General features: G+C 41.3%; 1 protein-coding gene across 4 annotated transcripts in view; it reads right to left on the minus strand.

Annotated features, from left to right (window-relative positions):
- Positions 1 to 626: 626 nt before the first annotated feature.
- Positions 627 to 27,527, minus strand: part of MKX (mohawk homeobox) — a 48,098-nt gene continuing 21,197 nt past the window's right edge. For 3 of the 4 annotated variants that reach the window (XM_052804903.1, XM_052804910.1, XM_052804895.1), the window contains 2 exons: positions 3,441 to 3,474; positions 627 to 3,263 (listed from right to left, as the gene is read on the minus strand). In XM_052804903.1, coding sequence (XP_052660863.1) covers positions 3,077 to 3,263; positions 3,441 to 3,474 — 221 coding nt within the window. In that variant the 3' untranslated portion in view covers positions 627 to 3,076. The remainder of the gene's footprint in view (positions 3,264 to 3,440; positions 3,475 to 27,527) is intronic. The other variant, XM_052804915.1, reaches the window with a different exon arrangement.

A 27,527-nucleotide genomic window follows, 5' to 3' on the forward strand; every position in this document is an offset into this window, starting at 1 on the left:
AGAGGTATACATATATCACAGATAAGCAGGACATAAATCCTGAAAGTGCCAATTGCCCACCAAAACCTTAATTATCACCCCTCCCATGCAACTGGAGGAACTTTGCTGAGGCATAAAAGTTAGGAGGCTAGTTGCACTGGGCTCTCATTACTACGAGCACTGAACTTCTAGATGGTCTAATTGCATCTCCTTCTCCACCAAGGCTCCACAGCCAGAGTGTATCCATACATGGTACTGTAAAGAAATGCAGCCTGTACTCAGAAAAAACCCTAAATGACCGAAGTCTTGCCCAGCTCATAGACCTTCTCCAGTGATTCGGGACAGTGATTAGCTATGGCTTCCCTCTGCACTCCTCCAATGTGGAGGACCTATAAGCATCATGCCATGTTGTCATTAGCAGTCATTAGCCTAAACTTGCTGAACAGTCATTTTCATCAGGGATGTGCTAAACTACTTCACGTAACTGTGCACCACAAGGTGTATCAATCAAAAGACTAGCATTCCTGTTTTGTCTTTGCCTATCACATGCTTGTATCCCAGCATAGAGAAACCCCGACTATAACAGGAAACCAGAAATGCAAATGACTAAGGACAGATAAATGAATATTTAATTCAAACCAGTAAGATGTTGTTTGCAGTTATTTATTTTACTAAAATGGTTACATATGTTGAAACAAAGAAGAGCAATAGTAATAATGTTTGTTTTTCCAATATCATAAATAATTATTGAGTCTTCATTAGCTGTTGGCTCAGCACTGATCATGATTTTTGTTATTTAAAAAAAGACACACACATAATTCATTAGAATTTGTGTTTTCAGAAAACTCTAAAGCAGCAGTAGAAAAAAAATAAATTAAAGGAAATGGTAACAAGAAATTATGCCAAGTATTTCTTAAATTTAAAACCCACTTGATGTGTTTTACAGATTATTCTTTGTGCTTTGATCATTTAAAAAAAGAACCATGAACAACTTGTTTATACAATGGCTTGTCTTCTCCAGTTTTACTCCAGAGAAGTCCCCAAAAGTACCTTTTTTACATGACAAATTTTGTTGTCATTTATACAGACAAAACCACTGAATATTTCTAACAGAAAAGTTTGTCAAAACCATCAATTTATTGTCACAAAATATTTAATACCAGAATAACTTATAATAGTATGAACAAAAGTGAAGTATTAACTCTCTGCTATTAGTTAGAAACTCACATTATTATGTCAAAATCCAGTAAAGTATCAAAAATTAATGTCATGGAATCTTAGACATATAATGATGCAAGTCAGTAAAACATACTTCAACTGTTCATACAGTCATGACATACATTTCTTGCTTGGCACTTTAAGTCAATGCAAATCAGCAATTTAGAAAACAAAGTAAAAATATATATGTACAAAATATTTTCATATCAAATCATTTTCATTGTACACTAAATAAACCCAACAACATGTTATGTTACATCAAGAAGTTTCCTAAGAAGTCACACCAAGGCTGATATTTGCAATGTATATTGACTATTTTAGTGCAACTGGAACAGCCTCTACTTGCAAGTTAGTTTCATCATTAGCACAGTCCTGCTTCCATTGAAGTGGGAGTTCTGCCATTAAACTCAGTGGGAGCAGGACTAAAGTCTTGTCTTGTTCATTGATGGCTCACCGAAAAGAGAAACAAGGAAAGGGGTAAGTAGGAAAAAACCTGACAGGATACTCACAGGAAAAAATCCAAATCCTAGCAACAATCAGCTCTTTTCCAGTTTTCTGTAACTGATTCAGTATAAATTGGTTTTGGCTTTGCCACTGTTTATTCAAGCACTGTAAACCTCATTAGACTATTGTTACATGACTTAAGAATAACTTGTACACCTCCCAATAAAACTTAAAAATAAACCTGGTTTTATGCTAGTTATTACGCTCAATAGCAGTCAAGTTTAGAGACATAACGTTTAATACATGGTTTATTATCTACTTAAAACCCTCCCACTTTAAATGCTGAGACTTTTCAATGTTTCATTTCCCATTTGTGTTTCTAGTTTGGGCTTTGATAGTTTATATTATAGCTTTTCCTCACTGAAATGTGACCTGTCAATCAACCGTCCTCATTTATGCAATACCTACAAAATAAAAATGTTTAAACCACATTAAAGTAATAAGTTCCACCATGGAAACTTTTTTTTGAGCTCCATTGCAAATAATAAATGGCACTATAGATTTATTTTTGTACAAGAAGGAATCAATTTTACTTCCATCAAAACTTCAGTAAGTCACTAGCAAAGCTTTAAAATTATAGACATTCAACTTGAATTTACAGCTAGTCTGGCTAGAACCTTCTCAACTAGAAATCTTTAATGAGCAACACAGCTGGGAGCATAGGTATAAGTTCAAAATAATCTGAACAGTTAACTTATTTCCTAAATTTGTGTGTTCTAGAGTATTGCACTTTTCAAAGGAATGATTTTGGTATTTTAATATACTGCATATACAGGTAAGAAACATGCATAACAACCTCATTGTCACTTTGACAAAACATACTGTACAATTTTTATAACACTGTTGATTAAAAAGAGAGAGAGAAAATGATGTAACAATTTCATTAAGACTCGTCAATTTGTACAAGTCAAATAAGCACAACTCTCCAGGGCCTCCAGCAGTAATGTGTTTAGCCCTAGGCTGCCTAAGCCCACTTGGAATAATATACAAAGTTTAAGCATTATGGCATTGTCATTTTGAGGCATAATACTGTTGTACTATGCCCACGTTATAGCTTATTTTTTGAAAGCAAGGCACTTACTGTAATAGCAATGCAAACATCTTATACGCACTTTGATTAACATAAAATAAGTTAATGTTTTGATAAAAACAGTTTTTTTATAATTTACATGCCTTTTATAGAAGCAATTGAACATTTCATTTAATACAATGAAAACGTCTGAGTCAGAAAGAACATTATTTTTTTAAACTGACCATACTGTTAAAGGGGGCCTATTTTCCACATTTGCCTCATATCTGTGAATCTAATTTTGCTGAAAACCAATCCTGCGAGGAAAATGTCCACTTGACAGGAAAAAGAAAAAGGACCCATCTCTTAAAACTGCTGAACTAATGGCACTTTAACAGTCTTTACTTCTGATATATGTGATGATTTCTGAATGATGCAGCTGGTAGTTCCCTGCAGTTTATCCTTCCCCTGGGCAAGGTTCGTTAGGGCCATAGCTGCGTTGATCTCCTTCCAGTATGTTTCATCTTTGCTGTTTCCTTTTCTGTTAGCTGCGCTAGATTCAAGCAATAACAAATATTTACACATACAGCTTACACAGCTATGTGATGTCAGGAAAACCATAATAATATATATTATCACAATATATAATTTACATAATAAAAAGTTATTATTATTATTATTATTATTATTATTATTATTATTATTGAAAACTGTGAAACCCCTTACTCACCTTTCACACTTATTTGGTCCATTCTCCAGAGTTTCTGAAAACAGGAAAAAAAAAGTTGTCTATTTTCTTTTAATAGTTTTTAAAACAAGCAAGTTCATGGAATAGGCATATGGAAAAATAACCCAAGATTAATTCCGAAACTGATACCAGATTTCCAAATAAAATCTTTGTTTGGACACATATAAAGGGCCAGCTTCATGCAAGCGTCTGTCTGGAGAAATCTACACCGAGCTTGGAGCAGGGCACACGTCAAAAAAACCCGCTGTGGAGAGGTTCCCGAAACACGACCTTACAGAAATAGGCTTTGATGAGGCGGAACCTCACTAAGCCTCACCAGAACCGCACTGGCAGAACCGGTGCAGAACCCTGCCCGGCGCATCCCACTCCAGCCTATGTCTGGGAAAAGGTTATCTTGCCAATAGTGAGAATAAAGCTGGTCTTGGAGGTTCACCCACATTTTGCAGGGTGATAGAGCTAGTTTTTCAAAACATCCCAAGGACGTAAGGAATTGCAAAACCTAAAAATAAAAATCAGCTTCATTGCCCTTCAGTGAATGCCTTCTTGTATGCACTAAAAATAGGACTTTCACCCATGCACACACGATGTATGTGGTTTTTAATGCGCCCCTTGCCCATGCTGCAACTCAGTCAGAGGCAGGCTGAGAAGGCTACAAGTAACAAGCACACCTGGTTAACAGCCTTCAAAGATGAAATTGCATCACAGGCATAAGCTACACTTTCCCATCAAGAGTCACATTTGTTCATTCATTAAGTCCTCACGTCGCAGAGAAGCCAGAAATATGTACCAGGCAGAAATGTATAAGCTTTATTCAGTGGGTTTGCTATCCTGACACAGAAACGCATTATAGAGGAGTGAGAAGCTGATGCCTAACTGCAATACCTATGGAGAACGAGTCAAACAAAAGAAAGAGCAATGGCATGAACACTAATGGCTACAAGACCCAAAAAGCCCCTAAACGCAGCACAGATCTCATAAAGTAATGCACCTCCTTATGAGGCCAGATTCCCAACTAAAAATCAACCTTATTGCTGGATTTCCATCAGATTATTAATTAAAAGTTGATCTTTTCTTTAAACAGAGCTTCCAGTGGAATAGGTCTCAAAGCACATTGCAACCCTTGGTAACTCTCCACTTACGAGCGACTTTGCCCACCACAGACCAGCAGCCTGTTTTCTCATACAGCCAACCCGCGTCAAACAACTCGGCCCAGCTGCGCTCCCAGCACTTGAGGTGATCACTGAAGACCACACTCTCACCAAAGAAATGCAGGGAGACCAGCTCTAATTTCAGAGGTCAGATGTTTGCCAAGCTGTTTGATTTAGCAGGCCTCCATCCTTTCACAAAACAGCTTTATAAATAAATGTCCACAAGTGACCAAGGTTTACATTTAGTTCCAAAAGAGCACATCTTAAATCAGTATCTCTTAAGGCCTCCTAGATCAATTCTTGAATGGGATTCAAGAGGGGGAAGTTCAATCTATGCAGAAGAGAGGGAACCAAGGAAAAAAGAACCATTTGATCCAGAGATCACTGAATGACACCAAAAGTCTCCTTCTTCATGCTGTACTTGGCTACAAGTAATTTTTCAGCCCTGCTTCATTTTTTTTCTTAATAGAGACAATTTTAAAGAGAAGGTTTAGGACTGAATAGGTCAGTAGGTATAGAAATGGAAATGGCAAGTAATAGAGAATGTCGTTGCCAGAGCAAACCTGGATATAAATACACCTCTCAAGCATCTGTCAGTTTCTTTTGCTATTGGAAAATATTTCCTATGAACAAAAAAATTGCTTGTACAAACTTCTGAGGAAAGTAGGTGTGAATGGTGACACACATTCCAATTCCAGCGTTTATTTGAAGGCGTATTTGCAAATATTTCTTACTGGTGTTTAGCCAGCTCTGAAAGAAAGCAGCTTGCCCATGGTATATAAAGCACTAGCAAAGCTAAAAAATAAAATCCAGGAGCAAAGAGCTACCCATTCTTTAACTTTGCTGAAGATTTTTCCTGAATTACAAGTCTTTTTTTTATTCCATTCAGATCTTACGTTTTTTCAAACTATTTATGTCAGAGAAACTTGAAACTGGGTTATAAGAAAACCATCACTGATAATTTGCAAAGCTCTTGCTAATAACTGCTGTAAAAGCATGTTAGTACAATGAAGTCTGAAAATCCATCATTTCAAAGCACAGGCCCCCTTTTTCTTGCCAAAAATCTTTTTCTGCTATACCAAACCTCTGACAGCATATCCCAGTTTGCACTACCATAGCATCCAAGCAGCTCACATCTGTCTGAACAGCCCCTAGTGAAGGAAATAAATATTACTATCATTTTTTGGATGGGGATAGCCACCTTGAGAGAGACGAAGACCAGTCCCCATGCTCTCCTTGACATCTTGCTGGTCAAACCAACTTGATCCAACTCAAAAAGAAGAGTAGGCTTCACCTCACTTGCCATGAATCTGCCATCTAAGTCATATATCTTTATCTAGGCTAGTTGTCCAGACTCCATTCACAAACAACAGACATGTCCTCCAAGAAGTGGTTTCAGCCCACTTATCTAACACCGCAGTCCAACATCCCTGAGTGCTGCTGCAAAACCAGACCACGAAGCCCTCCTCTATGTCCACCTTCTCCCACTGTTTCCCTTTGGGCAGCGTTATCATCCATGTGGATATGCTGTGAGCTGGATAATGGCAGGACCATATCTCTCCTTTGGAGACTAAACTGGTGGTGTAACTACAGCCTTAACTGCTTAGCTCAGCCTGGAAGAAACCCAGTCTGGCCATGTCTGGCCCTTCACTGACAAGAGAGGGAACACAGACGACAAAATTTTATTGAATTTAAAAAAAAAAAAAAAAGGTGAATCTTGCCCGACATTTTGCTTTTTCTTCATCTTTTGCAATCTACCTGCTCTACGCCCTACTACTAATTGAAGCTTTTGATAATTAAAGCTTTTGGTATTTGACGTATCTGCACAACAATTGCAAAGTCGTTCCACCTGTAAAAGCAACATTTTGGTGAGACTGTTTCATGAATATAATCGAAGAACAGCATTCTCAATATGGAAAGTGTTTGGTTTCTTGACCATCGCACAACATGTTCCTAGATTTCTTCTCTGAGGCAATGAGGAAATGACACTGGGACTGGGTAACATCTCTGGAAATGGTGACAGAAGGAATGGAAAAATCATGCAGCGTACTGAATGCCACCGAGTAGCCTCAGTCTCTCCAGAAAAAGCGTGGTCCTCTCACTAGTTGGATGAAGGCAGGCTGTCACACAAATTTCAACCCCTACAGACTTGTCAAGCTTAGATCAATGTGTCAAGTGACTCCAGAGAAAGTCAATGCTGATGCATTATTATATTCCACGCTGTTCCCAAGACTTATTTGATAGGCTGTACGCTCAAGTTTATCAACAGAATGCCACTGGCCAGCACAAGTAACTTTCCTAAACAAACTACAGTTGTGCTCAATAGCAGATTTATTAATTGAAACCCAAAAAGAAGCTGCTGCTGAAGGTGGTTTGTTCTGCCTCAGAAAGCAATGTGCTTCTTGTGAAAGGGTGTTGGTAGGCTTTCAGCATATATTGAGATCCTACAGTAAGTCTATTTAATATTAAATACCAGAAACATCTTTTTGTTACAAGTTTGGAAATCGCCTAAAACAGTGGTCATTTGCTCTACAACTGGAAAGTTTTAAGCACTATGAAAATGGAAATTCAATCATTTATAATTAGGGATTGTCATTTATACTTCACTTTCTGGTGAGCAGAGCTTCGTTCTGCTCCCAGTTGCAAGCATCCAAAGAATCAGCTTTTGCCTGGCCAGGAATGTCTCATTCTGCTCTCACCATCCGCCCAAAGAAACCAGCAAGGCGGGATATTTGTTCCCTCTTGTTTATAATAGGAAGTCACTATAAATCACTTACCAATGGAATCCTGTATACCTTTCCATTAGTATGAGTTTTCAGTACACAGTTTACTGTAGCACGCAGTGCCAGGAGTGTAGTCACCAGACAATACCAGCTTTGTGATACAGTATGGTATTTTTCAGGACTCACATAATTATTAATAATATATGTAGCATATATTATTTTTTTTTCACCACAAAATTTCTTCATAAATATTCACTGGCTGATCCTGACAGCTCTCTTGCAAGGTAGCCTGCAGTCCCATTTTAGCAGAGATGGAAATGAGTCTCAGAAGTCCAAAGACAACATGCCTAGGCAATACTTTGACCATTTCAAAAGCATTTAAGAGCAGAATTTTCCAGGATTTCTCCTATATTTAAAATGTTTTCTTTTGTTCTTCTGCTATCAGAAAGGCCCACCAAAAGAAAATATACCCCACCGTTCTTGCAGGCAAACCATCCTTAAACTGGACAATGGCATCACTTACCTCCAGTACATTGCCATTACACCTGACTGTTGTCAAAACAATATACAAATAATTCACAAGAAGATATACTTCTAAGGACATACACAGTGCCCTTTTACATACTGCATCCAGTACTGGAGAAGAAAGCCAGAGCATAAATGCCGTAGCACATATGCCTACTCCAATTTACAACATACAAAGGCTCTCTGGCTACGTGGTGCTTGCGGCACATTCGAATATTTCAGAACAATTCAAACCCTTACTGTTCGCTGAGTCCAGACTAATAACTTTTATATACTTGGATGACTTCAGGGGTGTGCTAAGCAATGTTAATTACAGTTACGTTTTATTCTTTGGACCTAAGAATTCTGACCTAAGAATATCACATGTGTGTGGTGATGAACTGACTTCACCTAAAGGCCCTGCCGGGAACAGAAAAGGAAAGACTGACCACTTACGTAGGACCAAGAAGCATCCACGTTGCTCCCCTGCTCGGTGTTATATACAGCTCAAGCCGAACTGCAACAACTGGCTTAAACCCCTGCTTTGTGTTATCAGGTAACACTGACAAAGAAAAGATGGCTTGAAACCAACACGGGAAAGAACGTGTGAATGAGGGAATGAGACAGAGAGGAAAGGGTACAGAACATTATGTAGTGGGGAAAAAATGGACATGGAAGTCAAGACACAGTAGGTCAGTCCCACATGACCATGGTATTTCTTGAAGCTACTTAAACATGTACAGATTCCTGATGAATTACACACCTTCTATTCTAGCTCAAAATGGAGAGAAAAAAAGAACTGCTGGCCCCAAATGGTGAACACTATAAAATATTTGTTGGTTCAATAAAAGGTCCTGTATAACTTATCTTCATTTTAAAATTGGCAATGTTATTCAGCTGTTTCTCTCGCTGCCTCTCCTGAACTTTCTTTTGTTGCTTTTGGAGACTCTGGCTTAACATGTGTTGACCAGCATTTTCAAAACAAGCAAGAGGAGGAAAAAGAGGGAGGAACAGGAAATAAATTGGGGCAGCTGAATGAAAAATGAAGTTTACATGTGTGACTAAATTAGTGGTGAGATGAGGTATTCTGGTAGGTCACACACATACACCTTGACTCTAGTATTTTCCAACCCGCAATTTCAGGGCATATACAACTTTCAGCTCTCTGGTTCTCCAAGAACAAAACTGGGTTAACTGGAGTTAATATCCCTGTACTACTCCGCATTGACACAGCTCCTTTCCTCCCAAAGGATCCCAAAGTAAACCACGAATCATACAACATCACTAACCTTCACCCGCATCTGGGGAGGGAAGGTGGCTCAGCCCAGGCTGCTCGGCAGCACAAGGGCCCAAAGCACCAGGCCAGGCCCTTTCCTCTTACAAGAAATGTCATTTAATCTTGATGCAAAGACCATAGCGTCTTTTGAAAAACCCCAGCACAGCAAACCTCACCTCCTCTAGCTTGAATTGGAGGAAGCAGGAGTTGCCCTTCCCATGCTGACACTTGCAGGACTCCCATTTTGAGCCTGATGCAAACAGACAAATGAGTTTCAGAACGTGGATACTGCTCAGCCAGCAGCCCACATAGCAAAGGCTTTCTATACACAGGCAGGACTCATCCAATCCAGCACAGAAACTCTTAAAACCCTTTTCCTTTTGCACCATCCTCTCAGGTTTCCTCAGGGACATCAGACCTATTAAGGATGAATTATGGAGAAGCGCAGACAGGAAAGCTCATGCTGGACGAGACTCCAAACCGCAGAGTCTCCTACGGAAATGTTCCCCAAACTCGCCCCCGTGGCTGACCTCCTGCAGACCCTGGGCCACCTCCACAGGGGATGCGCCCAGTGTTGTCCCTCCTGCCAGAGCAAGTCCCAGACTGAGCAGGTCTGTGTGAAACTGCCCAGTCGGGGCTGGCAGTGCCTGTGCAGCAGAGCCTTTCACTGGGGGGGATGAAAGTCCCCACTGGAGTTTCAGATGACCTGTGGCTGCAGACGCAGCGAGGCAGCGTGACCTGGGAGTGTGCAGGATACCAATCACAGCTGGTCCGATCTCAGGGGGGCACCGGGTTTCTACTGACAAAGATTTATTGCCATGTCCTTTTGTTGGGTGGGAGGAAGAAAGCTGTCAGAAACTTGCAGGAACAAGCTCTGGGCCCAGGCTCTAGAGAAAATTCCTTTTCAGCAAAGCTTTCATTTACCACTGCTCTCTCTTTCCTAGGAGGTTATGGAGCAGCTTGTAATGAAGTCACCCCCACAACCCCGCTACCTCACTCCTCTGGCTTTACAGTGACACCAAGTACAACAGCTGACCTGTCATCAGCTGTTACGTCCTTTCAGATGAACAAACTGCATAATGACAATTTATGTTCACAGTGACAGCTACAGTGAATATTTTTCCCTGTTCTCCCAGTGCTTTTTTTCCAGGAACAGCTTTAGCCCTGGCCTGATCTCTTCTATTAAGACCCATAGGTTGCATCTTGCCAATGTTGGAAATATCCCTTTGCCATCACACCTCTGACCAAGCCTTTTCAGGGAAATGTTTCTTTGAAATTTGCTTCTTGCACCAAAACATCAGATATAAGCTTAAACTGTGAGGGACTGGCACCACTCAAGTTTTTTCCTGAATACCTGGGAACTTGAAGACTTTTTTTCCCTGTGCAGCCTGGAGCCTGCTGAAGTGGGAGTAGGCATCTAGTTACATTTTAATACATGTGATTTTTATAAAAGGAGTGTACATGCCCACAGAGACTGGGATAGGTGTATTTTATAAACCATAAAAGAGAATTGAGTTTGCAAGTCTGTATTAACATTTGCATTAATAAGTGCACTAAAAGCCCCACATAATAGTAGGCATGGTGCAAATGGTCTTACAGTCTTGGGCTATGCACCTGCATGTAAGAATTTATGAGTTAGCAAACTAGATACAAACCTGGTGTAAATCACTTCATTGTTCAGGCTGTCATGACTGGCTCTAAATTTCCCATGACCAGTGACAGTGTGTTCTCCTTGGTGAGATGCAGGGCACTGTGTGAGACTTGTTTTCTTAGCCAGACTTTAGCAGAGCTTATAATGGGAGTCGGGGCTGTGTAGTGTTGGAGGCAAACTGTTAACAAACTGATGGTTATATGGTATTATTTTCTTTTCAAGTTTCCTGCAAAGCTGACTGAAATAAAATCTTTCCTCATTGAGTTGGCATGTAATTAATAGTGTAATGTTGTCAGATTCCTTGGTGATAGTCTCCCACATGCATTTCATAATGGATAAACAAATATCTGACCTAGGCTTCACTTTTTTTTGGTGTTATTTAGAAAGGGATTTACAGCACGTGCTGTGCTGACTGGAAGGATGAAGTAGTTGGACCTCCTATTGCAAACCATTATGGGTTAACAGTGAAAACCAAGTTAGGCAAGAGGGAAGGAGGAGGGTGAAATAAAGAAAAGAGGAGAAAGAAGAGGAAGAAAAAAAAGAAATAAGGGAAAGGGATGGGAGATGTTAAAGAAAAAGGAAATGAGAAAATGGCAAATGAAGATTCATGAGGAGAAAGAAAAGTAAGGAGTTTGAAGGGAGAAAACATACCACTGTGTTAATTTTCTTTATTTTTAATATAAAAATATCCTTTTCCCACCCAGGAATCTCGCTGTTGTGCAGGCAGGCACGTTCAGGCTTTCACTCTGGATCTAAAAAGTTTAATTGGGAGCTCTTAAAGCCTAAAATAAGGCTTTAAAAGTAAAAAGCTAAAGTCAAATGCAGCCAGGGTAAGCACTATTACACTCCAGCCCGATTGTTTTTCATTAAAAAAGCGGGGTGAAAGGGAGGGTTTCAAAGCCATATTTCAACCCTAGGCTGACACTACAGCAGTAAAATCTGATTTTGTTATGCTAGTTGGCTGTGGGTTTGGGAGCAGACCCTACATATGCGGTGTAACATTATGATATGAATGCGTGCACACAGGATATTTTCAGAAGCCTCCTGCAGAATTCGGAGAAACGTGCCCCCTGGTTCCCGTGGTCCCGCTCGCAGAAGCCAGCTCCTCTCCTGCCCCTGGAAGCCAAGCGGGCTCAGACATGGCATATGCTGCACAAAGGCAATTTAAATTACAAGGTGCTGTATTTTCAGGCAAGTGGAGGAACTTCTAAGTGAATGCCAGAACTGATTTCCAGGGTGTGTTTAGCCAGCAGCATGGAGTAAAGAATGGGTAAGTCTGTCAGGGAGAGGAAATTCACTGTTTCTTTCACTCACCTGTAAGATAAAGAAGAGACTGACAAATATGACCTTTTTAAACATAGCTAGTTCCATCCACTCCATCCAGGGGTACTGGGATGTGCACAATACTCATGTCCAACTACTAAACCCCAGGTACCTAAGTTATGTCCCAAACTTATTGTGCTCTCTGCGATCACATGCATAAAAACCCAAGCAACTTGTAAGGAATTACATAAGCACATACAAGGCTCCAACAGTCAAACAGCTATAAAAATGGCTGTAGGCTGCAAAAGAGCTTCATGGTAACCCCAGACAACTGTTGCACAACAGATCCTACAGGTGAAGGGATCGCAGGTGAAATTTTAAGAATTATTTATATCTATAAGTAGATACAGATATGTTCATATATATACATACCCGTATCTGCTTCTATATGATGTGTGCACAAAAATGGGAATGCCTAGGCAGTCTGCCTTCCCATTAAGTGTACTGCGAGATACAGCAGTACAATCACACGTGGTATTTTCTGTGGTCACCACCTCCCCAAAGGCGTGGGATGGACCTGCTCCAGGTCAGTAGGTGAGACCTTTCCCTGCACAACCTCAGTGCCATGGCACAGCAGCTGCTGGGCTGTTGTGGGAGGGGAACACAAGAAGATAAAAGATAGTCATATGGATTTAACAATGCCAGGTGAATCATGTTAGTGACGGGACAGTCTCTCTGCTTCTGCTACAGGTTTGTGTGTTGGGCTGGATGAGCGGTTTTAACCAACATTTTCACAGATGCCACAGTGTGTTCCCCAGCTTCTACACTCTGACTCGAGAGCCCAGGCTCTCATCTTCAGCAGTGCTGAGCACTCGCAGGTCAATGAGAGCTGTACTTTGAATGTATAGTCATGAAATCATGAGCATCCACAAGGTCTTAGGTATCCAAAATGACTTCAAACTGTAACTGTTTGGTGCCTCAGTTCCCCTTTTGTGAAATCCTACAGACGTCTTATGAAAACAACCTTATTAAAATTTGTGAAGGACCAGATGGAGCATATCACATGGCACAGAACAGCACATCATGAAATTAATAATCCTGTCCTCAGAGATACTTAGCTATGTTCACATTAGTGCTTTGCCAGTAGAGAAGCAGGAATGAGCACCCAGTGAGGACGTGAGCTGGGTTTTGAGGATTCTTCCAAACTGGGTTAGTTCACATACATCAGAAAAGTATCTCTTTCCTCCTCTAGGTAGAAATGTGATGGGAACCCCTTTATTCAGCATCCTGGGGAATTACAGGAACCTACACAGAAAGCTGTAGTCACACACCTCCCTGACCATATGCAGAATAACCAGCAGAAAGAAACATTGCTGAGTGAACCGCAGGGGGAATAGCTGTCCATGGATTATTCTCACCTCCAACTGCACAGAAATGATTTTAGTGTTTGACTGCATCTTTTTTTTGGAGTCAAGTTTTTAGTTCTGCTCCCTTTGCTTTCCCTTGTGAAGCTACTGCAGCCTTCGTGCTCCTGCTCACCACAACTTGCACCGTTATTATTTCCATTACAGGATTTCTTCCCAAACCTAAATATTCCCAGACACTTTCTGAACAGGTCCTCAGAGATTCTAGTAAACTGGGAGGTATCTCAAGAAGGGCTGTGTTTTCAGTTTTCCTCTTCACCAAGCAAGTGAGAGGCAGCGCAGCAAACCAGGCAAAAGGGCTCTTGGAGCAGAAGAATCGTGTGCCCAGAATTATTCAGGAAGTTGTACCCATTTGCCAAGAGGTTTTGAAGAAGCAGAAACACCTCCTTCTTCTCCAAACATCATCTGGTATTTACAAATGGTTTGAGTCCTAGCGCAGTGCAATTGCAATGACTGCAGGAGTATCATACTTAGAAGAGGTCAAAGACTATCCTGACTATCACGGAGATAGGTGCAGTGTAATAAATCAGCCAGACTGAGCTTGAATCCTCAAGGACCAGCAAAACCTTAACACTGCAGATGCTCACTAACTGAAAGTTGTAAGAGCCCTTCACAGCGGAGTCTTTGCGTAAGACAGATGAGGCTCCTGCACTCCAAAGGAGCATGTGTGGGAGGTCCTGAAACAGTAGTAGGCCGGTATTTAACATTGCAAAGGCCTTGGATGTGAACAGCTTTGTGGAAGAAGATGGAATTGCTCTTTTGGCAAAACATGTGAAACTGTCTGTGATAACGGGAATGAGAGCAAGGATGACTGAACAAATATTTGCACTGAATGCCTGGTCAGGACAGGGGAATTGCTACTGATACTATCTTTACTTTCAATGTTACTGCTTCTGACAGTCTTACAGACTTTGCAGATGTTTATTGGCCACTAAATCATTCTTCAAGAATGTTGGCTCCAATCCCAAACCTGAAGAGTCTGAATGTGAAGGGGTTTGTTATTCAATACACACTGCTGCTTTTGGAGACAGTGATTTTCAAGAAACCAGCAGGGAAGTATCGTCAACTGATAACAACATGGGACTGAACTCCTCAGCACTCAGGGCCTGAGACATTGAGGCACGCTTGAGTAAATGTGCACCACGTAGCGAGGCATCGTGTATCCACGTGGCATAGCACAGTGCCTGAGCCGTGACAGCAGTGCTATGCCACATTAATGGACCTATATCATAGCAAAGATTGCTGTGGAGAGACAGGGCTTACTAGCTCATCCTGACCTTGATATACTGCTTGCAGTTCTCAGTATAGCACAATTGCATGAATTTTGGGGCCTCTGTAAAACTCACTCCATGACACTGCAGAGATTATTACTGTTCCGTTCGGCTCCTCTAACTGTAGGACACACTGCATAACGAGCCGTATTCAAACCCTCTGCCATTCATCCCAGGAAGAGCAGTTCACAAAGACGCAATTGCTGAGCCGTAGAGGATGCTAAGCCACAATATTTCAAGCCAAACAGATTAGCTTTCAAATAAAGAGTATCCGAACCACGGGCAATATGCCCAGGCTGTTTCTCCGAGTGAAGATGCCAATTCTCTGAGATCATTGCAAACGGCTCTCACCTGACAAAGCTACACTGGCCACTGGAAACTACACCTGAATAGCAACTACACCAAAATAGTAGTAATTCTGATAGTGATAACATGTATCTTTTAAATAACAAGTGATAAAAAGTAATCCACATCTTTGTACTAATAAAGTGACAAATTATTGAAGCACGATGTATTATTACCACAGGGGAAAAATGTATTACCCAGAACTATTAAATATACTTCTCCCCAAAAGGCATTGATTTCCCTGACCAGCGTAGCCCAAGCCAAAAGAGTGGACATGATCTAACAGCAGTTAAAGCCAATAGCCTCCTCTAAGACCTAATTGAATTGCTAGCTATCAGCCTCCAAGATCAAAGACAGTGTTATCAAAAGCAGCCCCTCATAACATTTTTTCCCCCATATACAGTGAATACTGTTTGTTTAAAAATGTCAAGTTGTTGCAGAGATAGGGTGCTTCAAAAATATGTAAGACAGGTGCAGAAGGCAATAATGTCATATTCACTACATATTTGTTTTACATTAGCTCATACAAGTTTTCCTGGAAGTCAGGAGATTTCTATTAGGGAATTCTCTCCTGCAACAGCTTGCTCTATCAGAGACTTAAAACACACATACATATTTATGGTAAAGCCATATGGCATTTATGGTTAAATCAACTGACTTGCTTCGAAAAATATCAGTTTTGAGTAATTTGAAAGATCTGTAGATCAAAAACAACTGAGAAGCTTTATCAGCATGTATAAATAACCAGTCTTCCCTCCTGTTACCATAAATCAAACAAAACCCCTTCACCCAGCAGGGTTTGCAATCAGGGGAAACTGGGCTACATATTTATGCATAAAAATATGGAAAATATCTGCATTCATAGATGCAGTTAGAAATCACTGTGGACTTTTTGCTCAAGGGGCAACCAAATTAACTTTATCTCAGAGTAACTCACACTTCTGTAATTTGCTCATGTGTCTTCCCTGACCTGCTTAGGTGCTTTCCTAAGGGTAAGCAGCACCTGCAACAATCATATATTTGTATAGATAGCCTTGCATCCTCACCTCCCTTTTAAGAATTAAGATCCTGAATTTCCACTTCTATAGAGAAAAGCAACAACACAGGAAGCCATGGTTCCAGACATAAATAACATTCGTATTTTTTAGGGAATAACTACGGTGAAAAATACTGAGATCCTTTGATCCCTCCAACACTGTCCAACTCTAGGCTTTGAGCCTTTGGACGGAGGATGAGAGGAGGACTCTGAGCAGCCATGCAAGCCAGGCAGCTACAGCACAAAGGCTTTAAGCTCTGTGAATTGAAATGTGGCATGTTCTCTAATTAACTCGCTGCTATTATTAGTAGTACTTCTGTTTCCACTTTTAAAACAATAAAAGCTTTTTCTTTCATTTTGCAAGAGTTTTTACTTTTTACTTTTGCCCATGAGCCAAAGCCTTCCCGTAGCACGATAGCCTATACATCACAGTTTGCGAAGTTTATGGAGACCTGCAAAGGGTCTGCAAAGCAGACACAGCAAATCCCGCATGTGGACAATGCCTGCTTTCCTCCGCACCCTCCTTCTGCAACAGTGGGGCAAACAGACTGTGCACCACGGACAAACATTATATTTGGGGGTACGGATTCATTAGGGCACACTTAGCACTCACACAACCTACCTAGTTGGCTGCCACCAACCATTTTATTTCGGATGAACAAACTAGCAAGATGTTGGCAAAACCAGCCCCTCAGAGCACCGCTGAGAGAGTGGCTCACCCAGCCTGCAGGCAGGAGTCGGCTAGTGCTGGCATACGCCACCAACCCTACCCCAACTGCAGGTTAAACATATCTTTTTAAAATACTCTCCTGACAGCACTTCCTAGGCAACTACCGTCTCAGGTAGGAGCATCTTGAGGGCCGCTCAATGCACCCTGAAGACTGCTGAGCGCGCCTAGCCCCCATCTGCAGCAAGGCTCTCCCCTTCCTCTCACACCTCAAACACAGCCGGTTGCTGCAAGCTGTTATAACTCACGGCAAGTTCTGCCTGATGGACCTAAGCTTTGCAATTAGTACCTGCCTTGCACCCTCCAAACACCCAGAGGCCCACTTTGTGGGCTTAGATGACACCTGGCACATTCTGGTTTTATTTTTATTTTTACAAGCCTCATTAGCCTTTGTGGTGAAGCAGAAATCCCAGAGCAAGAACCAGGATGCCGACACTGTGACTGTCTGTACTCTTAGTCCCCAGGGAGGAGCTGCCCAGAGGAAACAACAAAGTTTCTAAAAACCCTGGCATCAAGGCCTTTTCCACATGATTTTGGTTAACGTTAAGAAGCCGCATTACTCAGCCAGGCCTGGGAGCAGTGTCTCCTGCTTTGTTTCTGAAATCTGCATTTCTGTACAAAGTATAGGAACATATAGAAATGTACAGGCATATCCACTGTTTGCAATTCTCAATTAAAATAGCTTCTCAGTCATATTGTCCCCTTTTCTATCATCTTTGTCTTCCACCTCCTCCCCATTTCCAACTGCATCATCATTTTTCTTTTGCTACTATGATAGGGGAAGAGAAAACTGAAGCAAGAGGAGACTTCTGCTGTGGTTCTTTCAAAAAACATCCAAGACCACCTGCTGGGATAGTACTTGACTTGCAAAGTCAAAGCCATACTGTAGGAACCCATCAAATACAAGGTGCCGTGTGTGCTTGGCTGTTGGCATTAAACTGTTGTTGCCGTAAGAATTTGTTAGAAATTTGAAAATGGTAATTGCTGCCCCCCAAAAAGGCAGATTGGGGAGTATGACTTGTGGATATGAGGCACAAGGACTTTTGGAAAGTTGCCCCTGGCCACAATGCTGTGCACATATGTCCTACCCCTGAATTTGGTGCGTAAGCTGGTTTGTATACAGCACTTAAAATGAAAAAAAAATCCTTTCAAAACAAGTGCCTTGAAACAGAGATATTGGCAATGGATGAGACTCACTTGCTGTAATTACTGAAAGACAAATTTTTGAGCAAGACTCCTATTTGACTTCTGTCCAAAGTCTCCTCGAGACTCCAAATGCTGTGGCCTTTAAAATCAAGGGAGCAAAATGTTTTCTGTTCAAATGACTGGTAATGTAAAAGCAGAAAATTCACATATTAAAACTAAGGTTTAAATTGTACTCTGGTTTGTCAATAAAATCAGACTAATTTCTTTTTGTGTGTCAGAGAAAAACAGGATCTGTAGAAAATATTTCATAGGAGACTAAGTTTTAGAAAAATGGGCAAAATTCATAAAGAGAAGAAATCCTTTTTCAAGGATGATGAAAACAGTATCTAGATATGTAGTGGTATAAAATCTACTGCCTAAATGCTACGTTTACTTGCACAGTACATTTTAAAAAAAAAAGCATCTATATTTCAAGGAAACAGTAGAAAATTTTCTCTGATTATATAATGATGCTTCAGATGAGTTTACAGCTCTTTCTCTAACTGTTGTTCTGGTTCTCATAGATACGTGCAAGAAATGTTCCTTTACAAAACATTCTTACTTTCTAAGTAGCAGAAAGGATGCCCTCCTTTGGGCAAATACACACTTTTCATTTATTTGGACAAAAAAAATATTAAACAGAACAAATTTCCAATCAACACTTGTTAATTTGAAACACTAAAAATTCTCCCATATTGAAAGCAGATTGCTCTGAAGAAACACTCACTTTCAAGGTCATAACAGCGCTGGCAAAACTCAAAAAAGTTGTAGTCCAACTTGCTTGTGTTCAGCTGTGTTTATTTAGTCTCAATTTGACAAAAGTCTGCCTCTGATTATACATAGCAGTCATCTGCCCACAGATAAATAGATATTACACAAACGTTTGGAGGGAATGACATTTGGCTACCATTATTTTTGGAATAATTTACTCTGCATCCTGAACTTAAAACACCAAAATGATTCATAATGTTTTTTGGACCCAAGAATTTCCATTTAATAAATAAATTTACCTCTATGACCTTTGTGGACTTTATATTGTACATGTTAGTGGATTAAAAAAAGGTAATTTATTGTTAAATATTCTGTATGCTTGGGAAAGGTGAATTTATACAGAATTCAGACCAAAGCCAGTGGCACATCTGGTGCACTCACTGCAGGTCAGAGCCCAGCACCTGCGCTGCGAAGGGCTCAGGATGCTGCTGGAGAGGGGGCTCTAACTCAGCTCCACAAGACATCCCACCCCATCACAACCTGCAAGCACACATATACCACTCAGCTCTCTGCAGAGCATACACCTGCAGCTGAAGCCCACGCTCGCAGAAAACCTAACAGGAGCGCCTGAGATGCAAATGTGTTTTCTATTTCAAATGTACCTATTCAGATGTAAACTTAACAGTTTTCTGCCTATTATTTGTAGGAGGAAAACTGAATACATATTGGATGCCAAACTGAAATTTTGCTTTATCTGAGGCAGGTAGTTTCTTCATGACATTTATAAAATAGCTTACATTTTAAACCAGACCTGAAGTATTTCTCCGATGTGGATAGAAATTTTGTCCAGTTAAAGATACTGCTTAGCCTAGGGCATTTTGCGTTATAAATTATCCAGTAATAAGGCAAAAACTTATGAATAAATTATAGTCCCTACTCCCATTCCTTCCCTGACACCTCTTCCTAATTCTCTCCCCGTTAAGCCCCTGTCAGTTCCCCAACATCAACTACCCCAAACCGTGCTTCCACGTCAAGCACTGGAAGCATTGAGGGCAATTCAAAGTCCATGAGCGATATTGTTACTGCTATACATCTAACGTGGAAAATATTTCCAGAGTGTGGTGATAGATGGAAGAATAAAACCTAGACCCGAAAGAGAGTCATAGATTAGTTTCTGTAAAGTTTGCATGCTTTCAGAAATGTCTTTTCAATTAGAATACCCAAATTAAGAAAGCCTCTGATGCAATAGGAACCATATGTTTGACATATCCAGCTTCTCTATCTTTGACATCTAAATATTCAGTTTAAAGAAAATTAAGACATTTGTTTACAAAGAACTAGTTTATGTGTTTACAAGACTAAGCTGAATGTTTTTAGATGGAACTATTATATACTAGTCATTTCCTCTCATTTTCCTTTGTTTCAGGAAGGGACATTACTGTGAAGAAGGAATGTGTTTTCGATGTGGACAGCTGGAGGTACAGAAAACAGATTTCTGTCACGTGGAACAAATGCAGCAAATTCCTTCTTTACGGGCTGTTTCCTTACAGAGACGAAGTATTAGGAGCTCATTACACTATGATGCAAAGCCCCAGTCATTCAGAAGTGTGCTAACAATCGTGACCCAAAGAAGAGTTAATTCAGATGGAATCCAGGAAAATGAGGCAGCATAGAAACCTCATCAGCAGTCCAATCACATGACAAAATGCGAGGCATCTCCAAAGCCACTGCCTGCCAAAAAAAGAAAGGCTGCTGCAAGAAAAATACTTTCACAGCTTGATATCTGGGTCTTGTGACTGCTATCCAAACAAGGAGTAAAAGTGGTACTATATAATGTGGCAGGGTAAACAGAACCACCCACTCGTCATCACCAATCATGTTTTTAATTCAGATAAATTCTGTTTCTTTAAAAAATGATGGGGGAAAAAGAAACAAAACCTTTTGTTGAACTTGAAAATTATATGTATAATCTGATCCGGCATGACATATTTTAGGTTCATGTATATCATGAACTATATAGGAATTCATGATTTGCCATGCAGGATCAAACTATCAGTCCATCCCGGGTGATGTCCTTTCTATGCTACTGACAGACGCTCATCTCAGAGGAGCACAAAGACATTGCCCTCAGCCAACTATCTGCCTGCAACTTACAGGTGATGACTTGAAAAATTTCCAGATAGAATACCTGATCTGAAAAATTTACAGAAAGGAGTAGACCTGGGAGAATTTCAAACTTCCAGGAACGCTGGGTCAGAGAAGCCTCCACACTTGGCCAAGCTGTCTTACAGCAGCCTGAAAACAGTTTACCGTTTTCAAAACAGGTCTTGGTGGGATTTGCCAAAGTCTGGGTTGGGCATGATTAAGCCGAAGTATGAAAAGTCTTCTATACTTTTGTGTCCAGCTTAGTCAGGCACTGTGGATGTACCAAGAAACTGGGAAAATAATAACCACACACCCCACACAAACAGACACCCCTGCCACTACCACCACTGCCACCAGAACTAGAGTTCTGGTTTTTCCCTGAGTTGTGAGCAACAGTTTGGATTAATTTGCTTTGTATTCTAAGCAAGGTCATACCCTTTTCTGGACGTGTATTTGCTCTTCGCCTGTGTAACACGATAAAAAATGTCAAGACATAGTAATTAGAATCAAAGGTGCCTTCCAAGAAGAGTGGCAATATCTTGAATGCTTATCTACCCTCATTTCTCAAACACTTTGAAAAGGAAAATGTCAAACTTCTCATTTTGGACTGCGAAAAATGCTAGTATCTTCTATGCTTCTACAGTTTATTCTAGAGCCCTTCCCTGTTACACTCCAGATTCCTACCAGTATTTCCATCATATCTGCTTCCCCACTATTTTCTCTTCTTACCTTCATCCCTTTGATCTCTTTTCTTTCCTCTTTCTTCCCTTCCATTGCTCTCCCCTTTCCTCTTCCTTTTTGTTCTTACCCTCAATTCTGCATTTCCCTTTCCTTGTCCTCTCCCAGCACTCTCCTCTCTTTACAATCTTCCAAAAGTTTCTGTTCTTTATTTTCCCACCTGTATTTATTTCCTGGCTGTGCGTTTTCCTTTTTCCCTTCAGTCCCCATCCTTTCTTCTATCTTTTGCCTCCTAGAGCTAAAATGATACTCCAGCTATAACCTACCTTGTACCGAGGTACATCTTATAAGCCTATTGTCAGGATGGAAACTGTCTCAAAAAGAGCTAAACAACTATTCCAGTCACTGTCCTGGACAAACAAATGTAGCTCCCATTGACAGCTGGAGGAGTTCAGCGCCTGAGTCACGTTATTCCCCATTTGCCACCAGTCACTGTTTGGCAATCTGTCCCCACACCAGGGCATGGAGAGATAGAATTTCATACAGTGGCCGCAGGGTGTTGTTGATGAGAAAAACAACTTGGATAACATAAGTCCTTTCTGCACTCTTAACTGAGAATGACACCTAACATAAGTGAAAACTTTGTTGAAACTTAAAAGGCTAAGGAAAAGGTCTGTATAAATATGGAAACAGTTATGCACTACTTCACCGGCTGTATTCTTCTGGACCTCTAAGAAAATACCAAAACATCACAAGGAAAGTTCCTGGTATGGCATGCATCGTTTAATTAATATCACAACTGATGAAAATCTCTGACTTGGCTTCAGGTGAAGTGGTTTAACATCCTGTGAAAGGACAGAATTATACCACACAAGCAATTAGGTCAAGAGGATAAAAAGACTAAGCAGCATTGATTCCCGGAACTTCTTGAGATCTGCCCATCAAAACAGTAAATGTTTGCTTTCCAAGACGAAACAAGCTAATAGAAACATGCACTGAAAATCATCTTTATGGCCAAAGCTCCAGAGAAAATACTAAGGAACACTTTTGTTTTTCATGGTGAATGTATCGCCCCTGTAACACCCCCCAGTTGAAAGCCCGGCTCCCCCCTGCAGCTGGTGCTGCCTGGGCAAGCTAGAGCTGTCTATGCATGGCCCAATCCAACCCGCACACCCAATCTTTCGAAATTTTCTATGTTTTCTTTGTCTCACTCTTTTTATATTGCTTCTGGTGGTTTTTTTGTGTGTGTGTTTGCTGCTGCTTGCTTCCCACCCTTACCACTCTCCAACTGCTTGCCGGGCAAGCACAGCAATTCCATGTAAGGAACGCAGGGAAGAGAAGCATTCCTTGATTTGTCTGTGCACAGTAACTTGCATGACATTTGATCATACGCAGAGATTAAGTCATTCACGAATAGGGCCCAAAGGGAGGAACAACTCCAGAAAAACAACCCTCCTCACTGGTAGTGCAGCATCCAGGACTCCACAGTCATTACTGCCACACTTACAGTTCGTAGCCGATCTGGCAAAGCGAGGAATCCAACTGCAGGCTCTGTGGTTTAAATAAAATGTATCTACAGCAGCTTGGATCAATGTTTAAAAATGTTCCATGTTATTTTAGTCCAAGGACAAGCTTTTAAAATTAAAAGAAAACTTTGGCTTTAATTACAGATTAAAAGTGAAAGTTGTTTAAAAAGAATGCATATTCTGAGAAGAACAGCAATAGAAATGATTTAGAATGTAAAACTTGTTCTTCTCTCTCCCAGCATGTGACAAGTCTCCTGTAAATATTTAAAACAAAAGTTTGAAAGCAATTAATTTATGGACAATATTTAGGGTGCTTCTGCCTTGCTGTCGTGGATCTTTGGCATAGCTCGACTTTTTCCTACATTTATACTTTCAGGCTAAAATAAGTGTCAGATTTTGATGCACGTTGCAACGGCCAAAAAAGAACCACAGCTGTAACTTTTACCTCCTTTTCCTTTTGTTACTACATATGTGTGATGCAGCAAATGTCACCACCCTATACATAAATGCAAAGGGTTTATTCCAGATCAGCTATGAGCAATGCGATCCCAAAGTGGTTAGGTGCTACAATGGAGAAGCTGCTGCTCTTGGGATGATTTTCAGCAACAATTGCCCATCTGAAAATCATTAGTGCATAGCAGTGGATTTTCCACATGTTCATATGCTGGACAAGCAGGTTGCCCTTGAAGTATGGTTCCCTGGGGGAAGAAGGAAAACCCAGAGAAAAGTATTCTATTGTCAGATCACGGTTTCACTAGCGCCAGACAAAAATATGGTCAAGCATTCACTTGGCTGCTCTGCTGGCAAAACGATAGGGTACCGAAATGGAGACAGCTAATGAGGAAGGCAAAGAATGAAGCTCAGGAAGAAGATCTTAAAGTACAGATATTTTTTCTTTTAAAAAATCAGAAATAGGGTTAAGTATGCAAATTTAACCACTTTCAGATTACTGACCTTTATTTTTGTAAGGCAAAAAAGGTTTAGAAGGGGTAGTATTTTCCCGATAAAGTATCTAATCTTTTAATTCAGCTGTGCTTGAAGCACCAATGAGAAAGACCTGAAGGAGCCTAACTAAAAAAGGGTATGAATATAAATAGGCAGTATTTGATATTTAATGCCCCATTAATCGATAAGTTGGCTTGAAGGAGGAAAAAAGTTGGCAAAAGGGAATGGAATTCTTTAGCTCCTTGTTTTACTTAAGAAAAATTCCCAACGGGCTTCACTTAAACAAAGAACTTTAGTTTTCCACTGGAAAGACAAAAAGAAAATCTTGGTCTAGCATGTCCTGCCACATGCTTTAACTACACAGTAAAAGAGTATGTACTTGGATCCCAGGCACATTTCAGAAGTGTAGTATTTATTAGCTGCTCTGTTGCCAAGTTCCACTATTATCATTTTATTATAACTAAGGTATATTTTTACTAACTAAATTATATTTAGGTCTTTAGTTTAAGCATTTGAAGGTCTCGGAGTGTCACGTACAGATGACATACAATATATCACAGGAATTTGTTGATTTTCTCCCTCCTCCTCTCCTCTATAAACAGTTACCCTGTATCTGTGATCTCAGGGCATTTGACTTTCCTAAACCCATAATCCAGCTATAAAGATATGCAGAGGCCAAGGGAGCAAAATTCTCGGATGGAGAAGTGCTCGCCAAGGATGAAGGTGAGCCCTGTTAGCGGATAACCCACAGCACGCACGTCCCTCACACCCTGAGGGGCAGTGCAAACCCACCTGCCCCCGCTGCCCCCTTCAGACACCTTGCTCCAACCCTCCTCTGCTGCCCTTCGCCCAGCTCACCCAGACCTGGCTTTTTGCTGAGACCTCCTGTTCCCAGCTGGGGCCGTGGGCTGGTTTTTCATACGCAGGAGGCGTTGCATGGTGGGACACCGGCTCTCCATGGACAAGGGTGGGTAGGAGCTGGCGGCTCATGTCAAGTTTGCCCCAGCAGAGCCATGTCCCACCCCCACCCCACCCCTTAAAGGATTTTTGGTCCTGTGGGGAGCATGGAGCTGCTGGCTGGAGGCTGTCGGGATGGGACAGAGGACGTGGAAAGAGGACGTGGCCATGAGGCAGGAGAGGGTTTTGGTGGGCTCACATTGAGCTGGGTGTTGCCGCTGCTCTGGGCAGGGAAGGGGTGTCTCCGAGCAGCCATGACACCCGCAGAGAGATGACAGAGCTCCTCAAACCTCAGCAAGTGCAGCAGTACCATGGCGCTGAATACAGCCTTTATTTTTCCTATTTTGTACAAGGAATGAAGGAAGAGCAGTACCCAAATATGAGTGCTTACATTCTCCGGGGGTCACAGTCTTTGATCTGTGAGCAAAGATCCCACTGAAAGCAGCTGGAGTTCACCAAATGAAGTTTGGAAAGCTTTGCAAACACATGAACATTGAGTGTCAAACCATGTCACGTGCTTTTGAGGCCAAAACACTCCAAACCAGACCAGATATCGGCACATTGGTTTTGCTTTGCCCAATGTAAAGCACTTCCAAAGGCTTGGTTTTAAAACATATCTGAGTGCCTGTCCATCAGTTATCAGGTGAAGCTAAAGGCACTTTGAGTTGGACATCAGATGTAATTATTAGCCCCTTTTGAAATAAGAGGGCAGAGAATCAGGGATGTGAGTCTGTAAGTGAGTTGAATGAGATATAGAGGACTGAGAAATATTAATGACCTTTCCCCTATATAGATCCACAGCAAATGTAACAAACACAAATTAATGCTTATGTGCACTTGTAGCCAGGAGAAATTATTATCGCTCACAGTCTCATTAGATGAGGAGTGAAAACAGCAGCAGAAATGCTGGGAGACAGTACTAAAAGGAGAACAAGCTTATAAAGACGCCTGCCATTTTTATTAATTTAAAATGTTTAAACAAGCATTTCTTTACTTTGGTTCAGCCAGCAAAAAAAAGGCTTTTACACAAAACAAAGGATCACCGGGATCAATACCTGCAGGTCAGCCTCATCTTCTCTGCTGACCTCCATGAAGAGGATTTTGGGCTTTGCTGGGCAAGCTGGAGTAAGCACCTCAGTGAGGTATGGGATTTGAAAGGGAGATGTCATTTGTGGATAATACCATTGGGAGCCTCTTTTCCTCTATCTTTGCAAAGTTCACTGCCACGGTGAACTACTGCACAGCTCTGAGCCAAAGGAGTAAGCACAGCAAAACGGCAAGGCAGCAGGCTTGAATTCCACAGGTATCATCATCATAATAGAGCACTGAGGAAATATATGTGTGTGTGTGTGTGTACGTATATATATGAAAGCTTGTATGGTTTACAAACACCACTACAGTCTCTGGAGCTGGCCAGAGCAGGACAGCTGTTTTGGGTTCTCCCTACTTCAAGAAGCGTCTCTAAACATCCAGACTCTAAACTACAGAGATTCAATAATTAGGAAGCCCATAACAATCGCAATTCTGATATTGTGGACAGGGAAGGGCCCCAGGCTTCACCCAGCACCCATGCTCCCCCAGCTGACTTTAGTCTCATAGGCTGCACTGGGTTCTTACTGGCACTGCTTTTGCTGCCGGCACAAACAGTGCTACGGCCACCCAGAGCTTTCCCTGATAAAGGAACAAAGGCCGCTGCCTTCTGGAGGAAGCTCCCATTTGAAGATGATCCAGGGGAAATGAATTAGCGACGCAGTAACCAACAGCCACACCAGCTAAACAACACGAGAGGGAGAAAAGCAGGACAATGAATTTTACTGTGTCCGTGTAATGGGCAATCCACCACCCCTCCTGTGCAAAGCTGTCACAAACAGTTGGGAGCAGACTGTGTAATTTGCACACCAGCTCCAGGACCTGCTCCCCAAGCAGCCGCCGTTCCGGGCTCCCCACAGCTTAGCTCACAACGTGGCAAAGCCAGGCCCCGCTCCTTGGGGTGGGAAGAGCAATTAGAAGAGCAGGGACCCGGGATGAAAGCCTCCCTGAAGTCAGCAGCCGAGACAAATGCTCCAGCACACCAAGATATCATTAAAACTGCCCACAGTGTCTAGCCCACAAAGTACATCTAGTGCAAGGAGAGCAATCCTGCTGCTGTTTTGCAATGCATTACAAAATACCTTGGCTAGCAGAAAGAATTTGAGGCAATTCGCTCCTGAAGAGCCAGGTCGTGAAGAGCCTTCATTTTTCCAGCAAACTGGATTTAAGTTGACAAATAGTAACTGAGAGAAAAAAAGCCTGACAAAGTAAACGGGAGATGGAGAAACCGACAACATTTAACTTGATCTTTGACGGTGTAAATCTGTCAATACCCACAAATGACCACAAGGCCATATGCCAGTTTTTACTCGGAGATACCGTAACTAAGACATTTGGCTGGTACCTCACATTGGAAAGAAAGTTTTTACATTTAGAAATGTAAAACATTGTAACATTTAAGGAATTTTGGCTACAGCCCACTAGCCAGCCTTCCCCCAGCTTCAGCTAAGGGATTATTTTGAAT

This window comes from Harpia harpyja, chromosome 1 (assembly GCF_026419915.1).
Source record: "Harpia harpyja isolate bHarHar1 chromosome 1, bHarHar1 primary haplotype, whole genome shotgun sequence".
In the NCBI taxonomy this organism is placed as follows: Eukaryota; Metazoa; Chordata; class Aves; order Accipitriformes; family Accipitridae; genus Harpia; species Harpia harpyja.